Here is a 20,014-nt window from a genome sequence, read left to right as displayed (position 1 = left end):
CTTGCTTGTGCTGTCAGCGCTGAAGATTTAAACATTGAACCTCCCACTTTGCTGGACCGGTTAAAGTAGAATTCTCCATGGTGGATTACTCTTTAAGGGTTGAGTGGTCAAACGTCTAAGTGTTCCCCATCAATGGTGACCTTTTGTCTGACTTGCTCCCTTCTCTCCTCAGCGTTGGCCACTTACCCTTTGAGTTTGGTTCACCGAGTGGTTTGTCCATCGCCTCCTGTGTCCCGTGAAGCTCTCCCTCTGACTGAGGCCAACCAGCTCCATCCACCATCACAGGAGGGCTGAAAGGCTTTGCCATCTTGTGACCCCCCCCCAGGAACAGGGTGAAGTTGTCGATCCCAGGCAGGGCCCTACTTTGTGATGTCCGTCAGCCGGTAGAGAACATCCCACAGCGCCTCTGTGTCAACCCTGTCAAGATGAACACGGGTGATTTTGTAAATGAGGAAACAATGTTGACAAACACACAGCCCACGGGCTGGAGCCAGGATCTACAATGGGCTGGTCACCACGTAAACTAGGTCACACTGTTGCCAAGCTGGTGATGTCATAGAGAGTGCATTTTATTCTTGGCTGCATGAAGTGACAACCTACACTGCACCAGAATGGAGCTGACTGGATAATTCTCTCCTTTTTCAATCTTTTTATTAGTTTTCAAATTAATACAGATTAATATATAACATCGATGTTTGTACATGTAATACAAAGAGGTCAGGAGAACAATCATGGCATAGATAAAGAAAAATAAAATATAAAAAAAGTCTGTAGATCCTACAATCTCTTAGTAAATGAATATAATATAAAAGAAAGAAAAAGATTTATTATATATATATATATAAAAGAAGGAAAAAAAACAAATCAATGAAAAATTATAAACAATATATCAAACCAAACAGAAAAATTTAAAAAAAAGAAAAAACTGGACTAAAATTTCTCAGTAGAAACAGAGCAATATTATGTCGTCAACTCCATTCCTCTAAATTGGAAAGTTATTGAAAGGGTGGATAATTCATCCATCAATCACACGTGGAAGCCACAAGGCTCCAGGTGATTGGGGGGCATCACTTGGCTGAGGAGGTCAGACTGGACTTGCTGCATCTTCCTGGGGAAATGATCCTGCCATTACTGGGAGAAGATGCTGTTGTTGAGTACATTGGAAACATGAGCTCTGCCCTACCTGATCTAAGTATAGAAGCTGATGGGACGAATGGATAGGCTTTGATAGTCTTCCCAAGGTGGAAATGTCAAATACCAGAGGGCATAGGGGTAAGTTTAGAGGAGGTGTCCAGGGCAAGATTTTAACATAGAGTGGTGGGTGCCTGGAATGCGCTGCCAGCGGTGGTAGTGGAAGCCGATCTGAGAGAGGTGTTTAAGAAGCATTTAAACAATGAACAGGCAGAGAAGGGAGGGATATGGATCATGGACAGGGAGATGGGATTAAATTGTCATCATGGTCAGCACAGGCAAGATGGGCTGAAGGGCCTGTTCCTGTACTGTTCAGTGTTCTGTGTACCTCTAACCCAAGGCTGACAGGCAGTCTCAGTACTACATCTGGGTGCAGGGCAGGAGGCTGCTTTTGGCTCTGCTGCCTGTTCTGTGGTCAGCATCTCTCGCCAGGCTCCTCTCCATCACGTCTCACTAATCTCAGGTGGATGTCTACCGTCTCTCACAGGTTTCCCCGTTAGAAGGTGCAGAGAACCTGGCCAGAATTCTCTGATTAACGTTACTGAGGCGGACTATCCAATCATTGCTGTTTATAGGAGCTTGCTGTACACAGACTGGTTGCTGAACTTCCTGCATTACAACAGTAGCAACGTGACACTGAGGGCAAGGTGCAGGGCTTTGAGGTCACACAGGTGCTGTAGAACCACAGGACTTCCTTCACTGCTGATCCCCTCTGGGTGTAACCACCTCCTCGGGGATCGTACATTCGCCAGGTCTGGAGACAGATGCAGCGATTCTTGTCGTGGTTCATCCGGAGCAACTGCCTACCAAGGAGAATGATCTACGGGCTGTTCCCAGGGACTAACACTGAGCCAGACATTTGTTGCTGCTGAAAGATCAGTAACTTGCTGAGAGATGCATTCTGGTCTCCCAAAACCTGTTGGTCTTCCAGGACAACGAGGAGGTAAATGGGGTTCTGGCCTTCATTGCAAAGGGGTGGAGTTTAGCAATAGGGAGGTTTTGTTACACTTGTACAGGGTGTTGGTGAGGCCACACCTGGAGTTCTGGGCACCTAACAAAGGATTGAGTAACATTGGGGGCTGTCTGAAGGGGATTTGTCAGGGTAATTCCTGGGATGTGGGTGTTGTCCTATCAAGAGAGGCTGGATGTTCCTTGGAGTTTAGAACAAGGGGGTGAGCCTACTCAAATACAGAAGATGCTAAGGGGGCCTGACAAGGTTGAGATGCTTTCACTAGTGGGAGATAAGGGGACATAGTTACAAAATAAGGGGCTGGTCATTTACAACTGTGGTGTGTAGAAATTTAGTCTCTCAGTGGGCAGTGAAGGAGACTGAGGGGTGACTTTGCAGAGGTGTATAAAATCATGAGGGCATAGACAAAGTGGATGGTGACAGTCTTTTTCCCAGGGTAGGGGAGTCTAGAACTAGCGGGGACAGGTTTAAGATGAGAGGGGGCCTGAGGGTCAACTTTTTCCACACAGAGGGTGGTGGGTATATGGAACGAATTGCCAGAGGAAGTGGTAGCCAGAGTTATCATCCAAACTCTGACACCAGTCCCCTGGAGGAACCCATTCCTCAGTGTTTAATCCATGATGGACAGCTGGTTGCCAGGGTGATTGGTGTACAGGATTGTTTCCATCCACCTGAAAGCCAATGGGATCGTAGTTTTGGACCTTGTCTGAATGAGAGCGGAGGGAGCTTGGGGAACAGGTACACAGTTCCCTGAAAGTGGAGTCACAGCCAGACAGGGTGGTGAAGGAGGCATCTGGCACGTTTTCATCAGTCAGGACACCGAGTGGCAGATTTGGGACGTTATTTTGCAGTTGTACAAGACGTTGGTGAGGCCGCACTTGGAGTACTGTGTACGGTTTTGGTCGCCCTGTTATAGGAAAGGCACAATTAACCTGGAAAGAGTGCAGAGAAGATTTATGAGGATGCTGTCAGGACTTGAGGTACTAAGTTAAAAAGGCAGGGTTCACCCAGAACATGGTTGTGTATGAAATGAGCTGCCAGAGGAAGTGGCTGAGGCGGATACAACAACATTGGACAGGTACACGGACAGGAAAGGTTTAAAGGGATATGGGCCAAACGTGAGCAAATGGGACCAGCTTGGATGGACACCTTGGTCGGCATGGACGAGCTGGGCCAAGGGCCGGTTTCCCTGCTGTGTGGCTTGATGACTATGAGAGCACAGGGTGGTGCAGCACCGAACCCATGTGGCAGTACCTGGCTGGCTTTGCACGTCATGGGATGCACGCTTGCCTGCTCTGGATGCACAGACGCCACTGTGGTCCTGTTCCCCAGAGGTCCTGGGGAAAAGGGACACTGATTCACACATCCCGACTGCTTGGCTTGACCTCAGAGAGCTCGGCTTGGGCCTGCCCCACCACAACATCTCTCTTCCTATGACACCCCAGAAGCCTCCCTCTTTGGCCAAGCCTTTGTACTGTGCCTCAGTTTCAGGCTACATTTCCCTGAATCAGCAGATGCCATTGTTTCTCTCAATGCATTGAGCATTGTATCCACAGAGACACCCAGAGCTGGCACTCTGGGGCTGCACCAGAACAAACTCCATCCTGGGGCAAACAGCTTCCCAAAAGTGCATTGAATGCACTAATAATGTACCAGGGTATCTGTTGGGTGTAACTGAAGCTCGACAGCAATCTGCAAGAGATTTCAAGGCAGAAAGCTAAAAGTTTAATCAAACACACTAATTTTAAAAGAGCAGCGAAGAAGCAAAGTGTTTAGGGAGGAAATTCTGGTGCTTGGTGACTGAAGACATTTAATTCAGGTAAGTTTACGAGGCTGGAACCAGAGTGTAAATATTATGGGAGGATGACAGGGCTCAAAAATTCAGACAAACCACATTGGGATTTAAAAATGAAAATCATAAAAACGGAGGCTCTGAGGGGTGGGAGTTGGCAGGCACAGTGTTAACGGTCAGCTGACACAAGGTGAAAGGTGAGTGCACAGGTGAGAGGCAGGTTCAGTGAAACATTCAGCAAGGACAAGGTGACAGAGGGTTTGATGGTCACAGGGTGATGCCGGGGTCAGAGAGTAAAGTGTGGGCCAGTGGACAGGGTTCGGGGCCAGTTAGGTCACAAGCAGTTGGGTATGGAAGGAGGACAGCCTCATGTCTTCAGGAGGATGTTGCCAGGACCTGAGGGACTGAGTTATGGTGAGAGGTCGAGCAGGTTGGGACTTTTTTCATTGGAACATGATATTATAGAGGTGCATAGACAGGGTGAATGCGCACAGTCTTTTTCCTGGGGTTGGGAATCAAGAACTAGAGGGCATAGGTTTAAGGTGAGAGGGGAGAGATTTAATAGGAACCTGAGGTGCAACTTTTTCACCCCGAGGGTGGTGGGAATATGGGAACGAGCTGCCAGAGGAAGTGGGTGAGGCAGGTACATTAACAACATTGAAAAGACACTTGGACAGGTCCATCGATAGGAAAGGTTTAGAGGGATATGGGACAAATGCAGGAAAATGGGACCAACTTAGATAGGAACCTTGGCCAGCATGGACCAGTTGGGCTGAAGGGCCTGTTTCTGTGGTCCATGAGTGTACGGAAACAGTGGTCTGAGGGTAACGTGCATGTGGGCTTCAGCAGCTGGTGGAAGGGGCAGTCATTGACCCTGGGCTGGGAACATCCATGGTGTTTTGAGATCTGTGGTGGCAGATCCAGGCTGCATCACCCAACACACAGCCTGGGGAAGTCCTGTCTGCTGCTGCTTTGTTGGCCCTGTGAGATCTCGGGGAGACCAGCACAACTCATAGACCAAAGACAGGGAATATCTCAACTCCAAAGCTCACCTCAAAATGGGTTCATCATCCACCTCACCTTGTGGGCCATTTCAGGGGCAGCCAAGAGTCTATCAGTGATGGGGAGCCTCCTGCAGGCCAGGGTGCACAAGGAAGACAGATCTCCCTCACGGAATGGAGGTGTCTGAATGGGATTTTCCCACCAATAACTTTATGGTCACCATTACTGAGTCTTTAGTTTGAAATTTATTCAATGCCTTGAATTTAAATCCCCAATTGCCACTGGTCTCTGGATTATTAGTCCAGATCATGGGTAATAAAACCAGCATGTTACCATACCTTTAAGTCATTATTCCCAGCAGACTTTACACTGTGTTCACAGGAGGATCTCCCCTCTGCCCCTGCACACTGACCGGTGAAATGGACCAGGGAATCATTGACCAGGGAAAGGGACAGTTGACATTTAGAATCGGGACTGGTGAAGGGTCTCGACCTGAAACTTTGACCATCCATTTCCTTCCACAGATGCTGTCTGACCTGCTGAATTCCTCCAGCAGTTTGTTTGTTGTTTGATTTTTTTTTACTGCTGATGAGACAGTGTGGAGGGAATTCTAGTTTATATTTAACACATACTGGGATTGCTTGGTGATAGTGCAGAAAGAGCTTTAAGCTGTGTCTAACATGTGTTGTACCTACAAGTTTGATGGGAGAGTATAAAGGGAGCTTTAAATTCTATGTAATCCATACTGTCCCTGACCTGGGAATATGTGATGGGACAGTGAGGAGGAAGTTTTACCTTTTATCTAAACAGTGTTGTATCTTACCTGAGAACGCTCAACATTTAAAGCTGAAAGTGGACAAGTCTTCATTTGTCGTCACTGATACTCTTCACCTTCAGGAGCACAACTTTACAACAATGAAAGCAACTTCAAGCACCATGAAGAAGACAGTTGAACCACCATGCTGTTTGTCCTGTTTATTTGTCATTCAAATGCTAAAAATCCCTCAATACAATATACATCATCCATTTCAAGCATGGATTGAAATTCTCCAGTGGGAATAGGTTTCTTGCAGCAACTTCTCTGTAAGTTCTTTCTATTAGAGGCTATAGTCACAGTAAATAGAAGGTCCAGAATGTATCGACAGATCTGTAACGGCTCTTGCGATTTCAGTCACCTCAATATAAATTTGTTGGTGACAAAAAGTGAAGATAAAAATTATTTTGTATGAGAGTTTGTCATTTGCAGTTATTTCCACACACAGAACGTTGCTCCATCGGTGAAACGATCTTTCACTCTCTGAAAAAGTGTTCTTGAGGTTTTTTTTGGGTAGGTGCATTCATTCTAGAAAAATACCTCTCTCCATTGCTGCCTCCTTCCCCAACCACCGGACAATTATTCTGGGAGCTTGAGAAGGGGGTGAGGGGTGGGGGGATGGCAGGGATCAAGTCTGAACAGGAACATGGGATCCAAAGGCCAAAGGGTTTGTGATGATCCCTCAGTCCGAGCACCTGTCGTCAACGTGAAGCTGGCTGCAATATTTGGTATCAACATGTCACAGAACATCCAAGTGAGGCACATTCTCCTGTGGACTGCAGTTCCTTCAAAGTAAAAGCTGTTGAACTTTGCAAAATTATTTCTTGCCCCTTCCCACACAAGCCCTCCCTGAATGAGTGGCCCACAATGGTAGGTGGGACATCCCACGCCATTCTGGAGATAGGCACAAACCCCGGCTAAAAGACCAGCATCAAACTCTTCATGAACCTCGTTATGAGGGAAAGGGGCAGGAAGATTGAATGGTGGAAGTTATTACACCTCAGTGTGAAAAACCTCTTCACCCATTTCTTAGCTCTAACTCAGATTGGTGGGATTAGTTAAGGCAGAAATGGCCCAGGGCACACAGATCATTTGGACTGTGAGATAGTAACATAAAACAGTGAACGTGGCTGCCCAAAGCAACCCAACCTGTCCTCAAATACAAATACCAATATAAACCAACCAACTTCAGTATGCAAATAGAGGTGAGAATGGATCAATGACATCGGGACCGATCTGCTCGAGGACAAAGAATGTCTATTTGCTAAGTGAGCAGCAAGCACAGTCAGCAAATAGCACAACTCTCCTTAGAAAGAGGAGCTTGATAATGGAAACGAGAGAGAGTTGGGTGTAATTAAAATATCACCACACTGTCAAATGCGATGGACCTCCTTGGCTACAATACTGATGGGGCCACTTCATCCCTACACGTCTACAATCACTCAGAGTCCTGAACATTATATTCCTTAAAGACCCAATGAAAATCAGGACAAACTCAAACTTATACACCAATGTAAACATTAGTTATGTACATTGCATTATGGAGAATCTGAGGGTGTCCAGGGGAAACTTCCTTATCCAAACCCAGCCCACTGTGTCACAGAGAGAGACAACTTCTCAACACCCCAGCTCCAACAGAAGGAAGATATAGGATAGTGAAAGATGGTTACAGTATGTTCAAAATGGTGGGGCGTGGATACCTACAGGAGCAGGAAGCAGGACAATTTGGCCCAGCTCAGTGGACAACCACCTCTGCTGAGATGAAGGAGCGGTGACAGGAGGTGTGACTGACCTTACTTGTAAATTGCCACGTTGGTGTGCAGACCCTGGGAAAACATGTTGGGATAAAGAGGCTGCCATTTGGAGAGATTATAAAACCTCGCCACCCAACCCCTTCCTCCGAGAGAGCTGAGCCAGGCTCTGACTGGATCCAATTGTTGGGGTGTTGAAACTCTGTCATTACATTTTGATCTCTGCAGTGCGAAAATGCACATAAAAATATTAACCTAGAGGGTACTTTGGTGGAATTAAATATATCATTCCAGCTAACCAATCAAACACAAAAAAACCTCTAACAAACAAGGACCAGCTGCAAGATATTTTCATGGCTTTTACTAATGACTAATTTGTATCAAAAACTGGGGAAGAAAAATAAAAGTCTGCCTAAATGGCAAAAGATTATTCACAGGTAAGGGGAAAAGCAGCAAGTTAAAATGACTGCCATTTACAAGTCTGCAGGGATGGGAAGGAGCCAGGCCCTGGTGACCAACACCGAGTGTTGATGCCTTTTACAATGCCTGCTGTACAACAACTGTACCTCCACCTGGTCGAAGAGCTACGGCTGCCATCCTCTGCCCACTCTTACACTTGACTCATCACCGATTACAGATCCATCACCGAATCACGGTGCTGCTCAGGAAACCTCAGTGAATCAGGGAGCACAGACTGATCACGCTCCCAGCCCAGTAAGATTCAGTTTAAACCAGTCAAAGAGCCTCCCGCCTTCCTTTCCCAGTGAGCCCAGCGTCACCAAAAGGCCAGTGCCTTGCCAAACAGGCCTGACTCACGTCCAGCTGCAGTGGGATACTGGTCACACCCCCCAACGCAGAGAAATGGCCTAACAATGGGGTAGGGCTGAGACAAGATTCTTCACCTCCGCATCCTAAGTGAAATGTTCTGTGCTCAAGTCACATCCTGGTGTAGACAGCTATCACCAGGACACCACAAAAGAGGCAAATCTAAACCTTTGTTCACACAACCTTCCCCACTCAGAAGCAATAGAAAGCAGGCTGCATCAAGGCTAACCATTTTATTCCCATGTTAAATGTGGTGTTTATCGATAATGCAGTGTGGGATTTGTGGGAGTGACAGGGAAGGAATCTGGCTGCTCCAGTGGCTGAAGGCTGGGGGAGAGGAAACGGGAGGGATGGAAATATCCAGCATCACTGCACAGCTCCAGTGGCTGAAGGCTGGGGGAGAGGAAACGGGAGGGATGGAAATATCCAGCGTCACTGCACAGCTCCAGTGGCTGAAGGCTGGGGGAGAGGAAACGGGAGGGATAGAAATATCCAGCGTCACTGCACAGCTCCAGTGGCTGATGCAAACGTCGACTTTCACCTCACCCCCAGAAACACATTCTGAAAAAACGTCAACTCCGAAGAGCCAGGCTGCCTTGCAAAGGGGTTAATTCTCAGGAGAATTGCATGGTTTGCTTTAGAGTAATTCTACAAACACACGAGAGTGGAAGGTGGGAAACGTCTACATACCTGATCTATATAGTGGGAGGGGATGGCACAGATTAGATCAACAAGGCTCAGTCCCTTTGACACCTGGTGTCTCTGCTCCTGTGATGGGACACTCCCAACTGGCCCAATATTCTCCACTTTACCTCTCACCCTGAGTGACCTGCATTACATTTACTACTGTGGCCAGGGAGGAGGAACCCTTCCACACTCCCCAGCTACTGTAGAACTTGAGATCTATGATGGCATCACTTGTACCGTGAAGTGAAACGCAGAAACACACGTGTGGGCACTAAGTGCGCACGCTCACATAGAAACAGCAAGTAAAAAAGATCTCTTTTCCACATATAGCTTTCATTGTAATCTGGCAAGATGAATGCCCATTTCTAACTGGTCACATGTTGTACCTTTTCCTTATACATTGTGCAAGAACAGTGCTCAAAATGACAAGAAATGCAGACTGCATCCAGAAGGAGTATGGGGAGTTGCCGGGATTATCTGGGCCCCACCCCTTCGACCGATGGACTGCATGGCTGCAGTGAGGAAAGGGGGGGACAAGCTGATGGTGGCCGTCTTTCAAAGCTTCTCTCTCTAGCCCTCCCTCCCACCCCACCCCACCCCACTGCATCTACTTCCATGTGGCGGCTGACTGGCTGATGGATCGTGAAGGGATCATGTCCAGTAGGTACTCGCGTTGGCGATCCATCGTCGATGAGGTCTTGTGTCCCGAGAGATTTGGGCTAACGTAAGCCATTGTAACCCCTGGAAATAGAAAGTAGTGTCAGAAATCGCGAGGACATCACGAAGGAAGCAAAACAAAACCCTTGTTCGCACAACCTTCCCCACTCAGAAGCAATAGAAAGCAGGCTGCATCAAGGCTAACCATTTTATTCCCACATATTAAGCACACTGCTTATCATCAATAATGCAGCGTGGGATCCTTGGGAGTGTCAGAGATTACTCACTGCACCAGCAACTAAAACCATCCCCAGAATCCACATCATTGACACCCAACAGAACAAGCACCTCGATGGGAACCTCAAACCTTCCCACCCCAACTCATCAATTCCCGACATGTACCAAACACTTCTCACTCAGGGGAGGGGCGGGGGGGGGGGTCTGGTTGGTGGGCGGGGGCGGTGGGGGAGGGGGCTGGGTGGGGGGAGAGGGGGCTGGGTGGGGGGAGAGGGGGCGGGGAGGCTGGTCAGGGCGGGAGGGAGGGGGCCAGCCGCCTGAGACAGTAACGCGGACGCAGTAAGTCACCTACCCGTGTTGGGGATCTGCTTTCTCCAGGCAGTGGTGCTGCCTTTGCCCCCGGCTCTCTCAGAGTGCTTGCTCTGCCTGCTGACGAGAGACACGTTCTGCAGCTGAGATGACTGGCTAAACGTGTGCAGTACTCCCCGGGCTGTGGTCGACTGAGGCCCTCGAGACAGCTGGCTGGAGCTCTGCAACATTACGTTCAGAGTTTGATGGAAAGAAGTGAAACCTTCCATTCAAGCATCTGTTTACACAACACGCCAACATTCAAAACACATTTAAATACTTAAGTCTATGTTCGAAAGAAACAGCTTCTAGGGAAGAAGAACAGGACACTTTATCCCAAGTATGAGTAGACAGGAAGGACATGCAGTTTCAGAGCACAATGGGTTGAATGGAAGCTAACACCTTGACAAGCTGCAGTCACCAGAACAATTACCACAATTACTTCAACAGTCATGGCTTTACTTAACAAAATGCTGATCAGCGATGTCAGAGGGGACTGTTGGCACTTCTCCATCCCACCAAGGCCCAATAAGAAAAGTTTATTTAATAATCTGGGATCTAAGGGGTTTTTAGGAAAGAGTGATCATAGTATTACGTATTTTTATATTGAGATTGAAAGTTTAAATCCAAACAATACCCTTTAATATTGCTTCCCAAGATGTGTTATTCCAATTATACAGGGCCGTGGTGAGACACCCACTGGACTATTGTGCACAGACCACCCCCCTGTTACAGCAGTTCCGGTAACAGAAATCCATCCTCATGGAATTCACAAATCACTACCAAATAATCTGGGATAAGTAATAAAAATTCACTCCTACAAGATTGAAGTGAAAATAATAAATCAACACAAAATTTATTTTTCTCCAACCGTGCACAGATGGCCCGACTTTGCATTACACAAAATTGCAACGTCCACCGTTTTCTTGGAACTCACGTCCACCCCACAGTGTGGGGGGGGGGGGTCACCTGTACAGGTCTGGTCTCACTACCCAAGAAAGGATAGAGGGAGTCCACTGAAGATCTACCAGACCACTTCCTGGGACCGGTGGTGGGATTGTTCTGTGCTGAGATTAGCCACCCAGGCCAATATCCTCCAGCATTTAGCAGAGGTGGCCACATTCAAAGGCAAAGTTGTCACAGGTCTTGAAAGGGTAGATGCAGGGATGATGTCTTCCTGACTTGGGTGCCTAGAACTAGAGGTCACATTCCCAAAGGCACAGCCGTTCAGGAGTTACACAAGAAATTTTCATTATCCAGAGGGTGTTAAATCTTTTCAATTCTCTCTGCGAGTTGGAGGCTAGATAGATCAATGGATCCATAGATATCAAGGGAATTAAAAAGTACAGGGATTGTGCGGGAAAGTGGTGGTGAGATGAAAGACCAGCCGTGGTCTTCGTGGTGCAGGCAGACAGTGGTTGAATGACCTTCTCCTGCTTTTTCCCAATATTTCTCTGACAGTGCAAAACTAATCCGGCACAGGGAGCTCAGTCCACTGACAGGTCTCTACGCCTGGGCTAGAATTCAACTCAAAATTAAACTAGAATTTTTTCCAACATGCTTCTCAGGAGAGGTTGATGATATTGATGAATCCAGCAGCATGCACCCTACCCCTGATTTACTCGAGTTTCAACCCAGACAGGATGAGAATCTGGCCTTGTCTATGAGCCCAAACAGAATGCTTGGAGAAGCATGAGAAGGAACCGTTGTGACTAATGATATTCAATATGTGGGTTCAGAAGTTAATTTACAATGCTACTTGCCTTCCATACCTGTTTCAACGTATGGTGTTGTACTGCAGAGTCCTGCTTGCTTTGTACAGTGGAAGGTGGCTGTTGCAGTATCCGTTGTTCGATCTCCTGCAGAGTAAAACAAACTGTCTGTCCTTTCTACACATCAGCCATTTCCTTTCAGTTGAAGCTATGGAAAATGTTTGGTCTGAAGCCTTGGACAACTATCCCTCTACCAGTCTCCCCCAGATGCTGCAGAACAACCTTCCCTTCCTATTCTAGAAGATAGTTCTCCTGACGGGAAGATTGGCTCTTGGTGAGCTCAATTCATTCCTGCAAAAAAAATTTCCCTCCACAGAAAGAGAAATCACTAACGTGGTTCAGGCCAACAGATCAAAAAATTGCAGATGCTGGAAATCTAAAACACAAAATGCTGGAACTGCTCAGCAGGTCAAGCAGCAACTGTGGGAAGAGACACAGAGTCAACGTTTCAGGTCAAAGACCCTTTGTCAGAACTGGGAAGATGACAAAAGAAGCTGGTTAAGCTGCAGGGAGGGTGGGGGAGGTGGGTGTCTCTGACAGGGTAAAACCAGGGTGACCATAAGTTGTCAAAATTAAAATATCTTATTTTACACACGTAGGTAGTGCACTGGTAAGTACAGGTCTGTGACTAACACTAGGATGCAGTACTGCTGCAATCAAATCCATCACTATAGTAATCTGTCAGTGTGTATCCACAATATCGTGGGGACAGGTCTGTCCCCGTACCAGTATTACAGACTGGATCATGGGAGGACTTGAATTGCAAAGAAAGATTACACATTAAACTAGGTTAGCAAGAATGTGATGAATCCTGATAATCCTGGCGCAGAGAACAGGCACCAGAATTCCCACAGAGACCAAACTCGGACACGTTTGTAACCGTCGGCAGCTCACCTGTTCTTGCTGAAGAGCCTTCACAAATGCTGCTTTCAGACGATTAGTATGTTCAGCTTTCAATGCCTTCTTCTGGTTGGACGTCACACATTGCTCACACATGATAGTCCCAGTCTTTCCTTGCCTCCAGCGACAGGTAAAGTCAGTTTTGCACTGTGAACAGGCGTACGGTTCTTGGGCCAATGCCTGTGCTGAAGCTTTACCTGTGGGGAGAGACAGAAAGTGAATCCAATATCCCCCATTCTCCCACCTTTCTGAATATGATGGTTACTGCCAAAGCTTTCATTTATAGTATTGGGCATGATGCTTTGCAGAAATGTGGTTCGGCAAGGACTGTCCTGAACATTTACAACTTGTGTTCAAGGTTTGGTGTAGGTAAGTGGTTAAACCTGTGTACTCCAACTTGCAGCAGGTCCCATTGCCACAGCACTGATGCTAGAGGCATAGTGGAAATCAAGGATCAGCTGGGAGGTGAAATATTCTCTCTGTAACTGAAATGTACTGAATAAGACGACAAAGACTTGTATTTCTGCAGTACCTTGGATTATCCCCGAGTACCTTCACAGCCCATATAATCTGGTTTTAATGTTGGGAGTTCAGCAGCCCATCCCACAACCAGTAACGTCATTATGGCCTCTACACCAAAACATCCAAAGATGAGCAGAAGTTTACGGTGAGGTGTCGGATTTGTTGATCAACTCTGGTCTTCATCCCACCTTCACACTTATACATGTTTTTAGCTAATTAACAGAAGGGCAGTGCGTTAAACATTGTTTTATTGAATTATACGTCCACATAAACCCCTTTAAAAACTTCCCTGAATACCAGAGACATTGCAGCGTTCAGTAGTGAGCTGGGGCCAGAGCCTCAGGTTCTGCCACCTGTGAACCACACATCACAGAAAGGCCACGGAACGGAAGCCTACAGCACGGCTCCTGCGGAGCTGCAGCAGGTCAGGGTTGAGTCAGGGCCATTAACTGCAGTACTTTCCCCATAATAATACAAACAGCTCTCTTTGCAGCTTTGTGATACCCCTGAATGCTGCAGAATTACTTCCAGATGTTATTTGCATCTTGACTGCATGATGAAATAAAACAAAATGTTGGATAAACTTACCCTTTAAAACCAGCTGGTGCAAAGCTAAGGGCCAGATGTGAAGTGCATCCACGCCCCTCCTCCCACTCTAACCATGTGGCAGAGGGAAGTCGGATGCACCAGCATCTCCAAGCTCCACATTGTATTGCACACACACGGGACCAAGTCCAAAAGGCAGGTGGGCAGCAGTTCTCCACGGAACCACCACCCACTCCCAAGCACAAAACCCGGCAGCATCCAATACACCAATCGCATTCTGTGTTATAATGACTCAACTGCAACCACAAGAATGCAACAGTGACTAATAACATATCAGCCAGTGTAAGGAAAAGCAACTCACACTGCCTGAGGTACACCATGCACAACTCAGCACTGAATGTGGCAGCGCTGCATACATTTCATCTGATCCATTTGTTGTGGCATCATTTAACTACTGCTTGTGCTGGGCACTGATCCCAATCCGGTGCCACTCCATTCCTTTCACATACCTCAACTGTGGCAAAATTGTCCTCAATGATTGATGTGTTACTGACATTGGATCTGAGGGAGAGTGGAAAGGGGAAGGAATTGAGAAGGAGGGGGAAAACTGGAGGAAGAGAGCGTGGGAAAAACCGTGCACCTTTGTGCCCATACAAGTGTACGTGGACACAGTGCGCCTACACATGGTTAGACTGTGTTTAGGCATACCTGTGCGTTTCCGTGTAAATGTGTGTCATGGGCTCCAATCTTGTTGGAGCTTCATGCTATTGGACGAAGACCTCACTCTGTTGAGCCCATTTAATGTGCAATGGTCACCCCAGGTAAAAGTGCATGGGTAAGTGGAGGCTTGCCTGAAATCTGTTAACCCCGGGCAGGGCAGAGATTGATCCAACCTAGTTTAATAATGGAGGAAACATTCAACAAAAGCAGAAGTCCAGGAGATCTGGAAGGCACTATCTGAGAGAATGGAGTGAACACACACTCACCATGGAACAGCCTTGCTCTGCATGGTATTCCATGAGCAGCTAGTTGTTGCAGTATCTGCCAGGAGCAGATGATCCCACGGTTTTCAGCTCCTTAAATACTTGACTTGCACTAAGATCTCATTTGGAGCAGAGTTTGAAATGAGCAGAGGGGCGGGACGGCGAAGAAGCAGGAGAGGATACAGCAATAAAGAGGAACAGCACCGGACTGTTAGCTCTTCCGTAGGCTGATAAAGCCTGACGCACTGAACATCCTTCTCCTCTAACCTACAATCATCGAAGCCACAACATTACCTTGAGTTTCTAGGAGGTTATGCACCACTTCTTCAAGGCCGACCAGGTAGATGAACTCATTATTAGCAGCACTTGGTAAGAAATTCAGCTCAGGGGCTGGAGGTTTGGGCGGTGGAATTTCCAGCAACGTCTTCTCCAGTTGCTTGCGGAGAGCAAGCTTCGCCGCAGCCTGGCGACTGGCCGGCGAGTCGTTAGAATTGACAACAGACGCCGCTGTATTGCTGCCGGCATTTGACTGAGACGAGTTCAGCGTTGAGGCTTTCATTGTATTTGAAGCCTGTAAAATAATTGAAGAGATCAAGTTGTGTAAAGGAAACAGCGAGCAGTTAAAACTGAAGCGGACGAGTGTTCTTTCCCATTAAATAACTCAAAGGTTTAATTTTTTTTCCTTGCAGAAGCACATTCCTTCACTGGGGTCCAGTTCCAACACAGTCCTATTGACTACCCTAAGTAGTAGTAATTCCTGGGAGGTCCGTATTGCTGACAAAGCCAGCACTTATTGCCCATTTCTGGCTCTGATAATGAGCCTCCCTGAACTGCTACAGTCCACGTGGTGATATGCTGCTGTTAGGCAGAGTTTCAGAACTGTGATACCACAACTGTGAAGGAGTAGCTTGTGTACAGCCTAGTTGGGATGCCCTGTAACAGAGGGGAAATTGCACAAGTCTGAGGCCAATGCAGCCGCAACAATGGGAAGGCCACCGCAGCTGGCAAATCCTGACTTGATGCAGCTTCCAGAAGGGGGGGGACATCAGGAAACCTGACTCTGCAGCTCGCTGGTGCTATAGCCAGCTGAGAAGGCTCCAGTGACGACGAACTGTGACCAGACACTGCAACTTCTCTACAGAGTAAGTGGGTTTAAAATTATTCACATTGGGTTCTAAGATTTTAGCTAGCACAGATACAGTGTGATGATAACTCACTGGTTGGGGGGGGGGGGGGGGGGGGAGGGGGGTGGAGGGAAGTCAGCATATGCTGGTGTTGTACTTAAATTTCAACACCCGGACCTATGACTGCAAGGTGCATTGGTAGGATGCGATCGTCTCAAACTACTTCCTTCTGAACAGGGAACTGTACCATGAAACAGATTATAATCCAGAAACAACCAACTAACCGCAAATGAGGCTTTAAAAATGAGTATTAATGCTGCCCCTGAAGAAACACACTGCCATTAAAATCTGCTGCTGGTGTCACCTCAACGATCTGATTTCAAGAGCACACTGCGCGGACTGAACTGCTGGTCAGCCATCTGTAAAATTAATTTGTTTTATTTCTCTTTCCACCAACTGCCTGATCTGATGGGCTTGCCTCAACTTTTACATGTTTCTGTGTGTGTGTTCACTCTAACACCCCTCATTAACTTATCAACGGTTTTATCACCACAACATCCTGGCCTCACCCTATCTCTTGGTCCTACCCCTCTCTCCCCACCCTCTCTGCAGCTTAAACCTAATTTGTTTTCTCTTTTCCAAGTTATAATGAAGGATCTTCAGCCTGAAACGTTGACTTCCATTCCCAAGGTGCTGCCTGACTTGCTCGTTTTGTTTCATTAGTGAACTGAGGGGGCAGAAAGTTGGAAGCCAGGATCTTAAGAGATTCCAGTCTGAAAATGCACCAAAGAAAATGAGACTGGATTTATCAGAGTCAAAAATCTCCTCCCAATTGAGGCAGGAGAAAAGGGCACAAGTAAATCTTCAGTTAGTGCAGTCGGAGGTGCTCTTCTGATATCTGGCACAGGTAAAGTTGTCAAGGTACAGGTGATTCATGGAACTTCAGGTATGATCAACCTGAAAATGAGTTCAAGGAGTTGAATAGCCTGCTCATATTATTAGATACTTGGAAGTCAAGGAGCTTTACTTTGCAGTCACAGCACATTATGTTGCAGCTTTACCAAACAATGGTTAGGCTGTAGTTGGACTATTGTCACCACACCATAGGGAGGATGTGGTTGTGCTGCAGAGGGTGCAGAGGAGATTCACCAGGATGTTGCCTGGATTGGAGAACTTTTAATTATGGGGAGAGATTGGATAGACTGCGCTTGTGAAGGAGGCTGAGGGCTGACCTGATAGAAGTATATTAGATTATGAGAGGCATAGAAAGGGTAGATAGTCAACATATATTTGGCATAATATCAAAAACAAAAGGACATAGTTTTAAGGTGAGAGGTCAGAGATTTAAAAGAGATCTGAGGAATAAGTTTCTTTTCCACAGAATGTGGTTGATATCTGGAACACACTGCCAGAGGTGGAATACGATACAATCATTACTTTTAAGAGGAATTTAGACAGATTCTCAAGGAGGCAAGGCATAGAAGGATACAGTCCTAATGTGGGCAAATGGGATTAGTGGAGACAGGCACAAAGGGAAGGGTTAATGTGGACGTGGTGGCTGCAGAGCTCAATGACTCTAGGAAGCTTTGGTGTACCATCCTGTTTATTTTGAACTAGTGATACCATGAAAACCACGGTAATGTTCCACAACACAGCAATAACATCTTTGAGCACAGAACATTTTCATTTTTGAGCTTCCATAGTGGATTAAATAATCAGCACCTAATCTAATGATGAGAAATCAAAACGTATACTCCAGCTCCTGCACACTCTGAGTCCGTGAACTCTTTCACTCCTCCCTCTCCTTCCCATCATCTTGTGTCACCCCACCCTGACCTCAACACCTCAGCATAATGTCTGTGGGATCCAGGTTTCCTCTGCCAGCAGCTTACCTGTGGAATGTTGACGAGCAGGCTGGTGTTGGGGACATTGGCCACACGGATTAGTCCCTGCTGTAGAACCCTCTGGCCCTGGATCTGCACTGCATTAGGCACCGATGCTCTGGGAGCCAGTAGCAGGGGAGGCGGGGCAGTGCTGGCATGTGGTCTGATGGTGTGAATTTGCTGGGGAGAAACAGACATCGGCTAACAGAATGGGACAATGATGAATGGAATGTGTGATGGGGTGGGTGAAATGATAGCAAGGCAGGAAATAAAAGGGAAAGGTTATTTAGGATTCTGGCAAGGTACATTCCACTACAGTGCAGCCATACGTACGGGCAATCAGGTCAAAGGTGGCATCAAGGGCTGTAAAAAGCATCTTCCCCAAACAGATGTAAGCAAAGCATACAAAAATTAGTTAAAAAAAATACTTAGAGGAGAGTGAGAGAGAGGAAGAGAGGGAGGCCAGATGCACTTTGCAGGGTCAACTTTTCCCCCACCCATTGCATTCACAGATGTTAAAACTACATGCACACCCAACAACAGTTAGGAACTTGCTTGTCACACAGTATCTCACAGTAATTCTGAGAGTAACATAACAGAAGCTGCTTTCTGTACTTGAGATCATTTCACAAACCACGAGCATGCAGCTTTTTATGATATTATTTAACCTGGGTCACATTAATCAATTTGGACACATTTTACAGAACTTTGATGTCCAGTCACTGCACAAATAAACATTGATTAAGGTGATCATTTTTTCTGAGCAGGAGCAAGTTACAGCGGAGGTTGAATGTGGAAATTGACACCACTTTCAGATGATTGTGTTGATGCAAGCGTTGGGTTTACAAAGGACGACATAGTTTTGGTATTTCAATAAGGTCACTTTGAAGTGATACCACGTTGTTCAGCTTCAACAACAGATATCACTGCAGGCACAGAGAAGTGAGATCAGAGCTACAGAACACCAACACTGGTTTAATGCCTGCATGGTCTCTCCTGATACAGATTAATTTTTAAAGTAGTATTTTTTGTGAACAACTCTGGGAAGGCAGCATTTATTGCCCATCTCAAAGGCTTTGGGTCAACTGCATATTCCGAGGGATAGCCGAGACACAGTCCGGCTTTTCATTTTATTCTGGTTTTGGAATCCCCAAGAGAAGTTGTTCTCAAACAATTCATCAAAATAAAACTGGTTTAATTTACTCATGTCTTTCAGCAACTTGCTGTATGCAAAATGGATGGTCTATTTCCTTATCGTATGGTTAAGTAATCCATTGAATGAGAGGCAATTAACTATTTTGGAAAGATGTTACAAACTGCTATGCAAATTCAAGCTTGTCATCTGTCAAACCAGTTGCTCACCCTTTCTGCACTGAATCCAGAGGGATTTGGAAGCTGTGTATCTCTCCCAGTCAGACACTTACCTGAGCTCCTCTCACTAAAGGCGGCATCACAATCTGTGGGTTCTGCTGAGATCCGAGCTTTGAGGTCCCCTGTTGACCACCACGAACCAATGGTGGTGGGATTACTGTACCCACCGCACGGGCAGTGGTTACCTGCAAGATAGGTATACATCTTTAGAAACAACTACAACAAGCAAACAGTCGTGCTGCTGCTCCCCCAAATACTGCTGCCAGTATTTTCCACCTTACCAGAGTCTATCAGGATTTAACTTTTATAGACACCTTTCAACCTCTGCACTTTTCCCGAAGGAGCCGTTATCTGTGCTTTAGGCTTTGGAGCCGTTATCTGTGCTTTAGGCTTGGCACTAAATGCCATAAAGCTGCCATTGCACCTTTCTCACATTTAAATCCATTCAGACTCCAGTCTAAAGACAATGCATCCAGGACTATAACTCAAGGAATACCAGGAGACAGCCACAAGGCACCCCCAGCCTACTCCACCATTTAATAAGATCGAGTCTGATCTTCCATCCTAGCTATATTTTTCTCCCATCCCCCTTATCCCCCGATATTCTTTGTGCCCAAGAATCTACCTCAGCCTTTAAGT

The 20,014-nt window shown here is 46.6% G+C and overlaps 1 protein-coding gene across 13 annotated transcripts in view; it reads right to left on the bottom strand.

The window, feature by feature from the left end:
* Positions 1-5,915: 5,915 nt before the first annotated feature.
* The window catches only part of gatad2ab (GATA zinc finger domain containing 2Ab), a 133,488-nt gene continuing 119,389 nt past the window's right edge, over positions 5,916-20,014 (bottom strand). For 10 of the 13 annotated variants that reach the window (XM_052037729.1, XM_052037740.1, XM_052037732.1 and 7 more), the window contains 7 exons: positions 19,429-19,560; positions 18,014-18,184; positions 15,292-15,568; positions 12,941-13,143; positions 12,038-12,133; positions 10,279-10,456; positions 5,922-9,773 (listed from right to left, as the gene is read on the bottom strand). In XM_052037729.1, coding sequence (XP_051893689.1) covers positions 9,640-9,773; positions 10,279-10,456; positions 12,038-12,133; positions 12,941-13,143; positions 15,292-15,568; positions 18,014-18,184; positions 19,429-19,560 — 1,191 coding nt within the window. In that variant the 3' untranslated portion in view covers positions 5,922-9,639. Of the gene's footprint in view, positions 9,774-10,278; positions 10,457-12,037; positions 12,134-12,940; positions 13,144-15,291; positions 15,569-18,013; positions 18,185-19,428; positions 19,561-20,014 lie in introns of all 13 variants that reach the window. The other 3 variants (XM_052037733.1, XM_052037741.1, XM_052037742.1) reach the window with 2 other exon arrangements.

The sequence above is a fragment of the Pristis pectinata genome, chromosome 24, assembly GCF_009764475.1.
Source record: "Pristis pectinata isolate sPriPec2 chromosome 24, sPriPec2.1.pri, whole genome shotgun sequence".
In the NCBI taxonomy this organism is placed as follows: Eukaryota; Metazoa; Chordata; class Chondrichthyes; order Rhinopristiformes; family Pristidae; genus Pristis; species Pristis pectinata.
The sequence above is the reverse complement of the archived record's forward strand: the minus strand, read 5'-3'. Positions and strand labels throughout refer to the sequence as shown.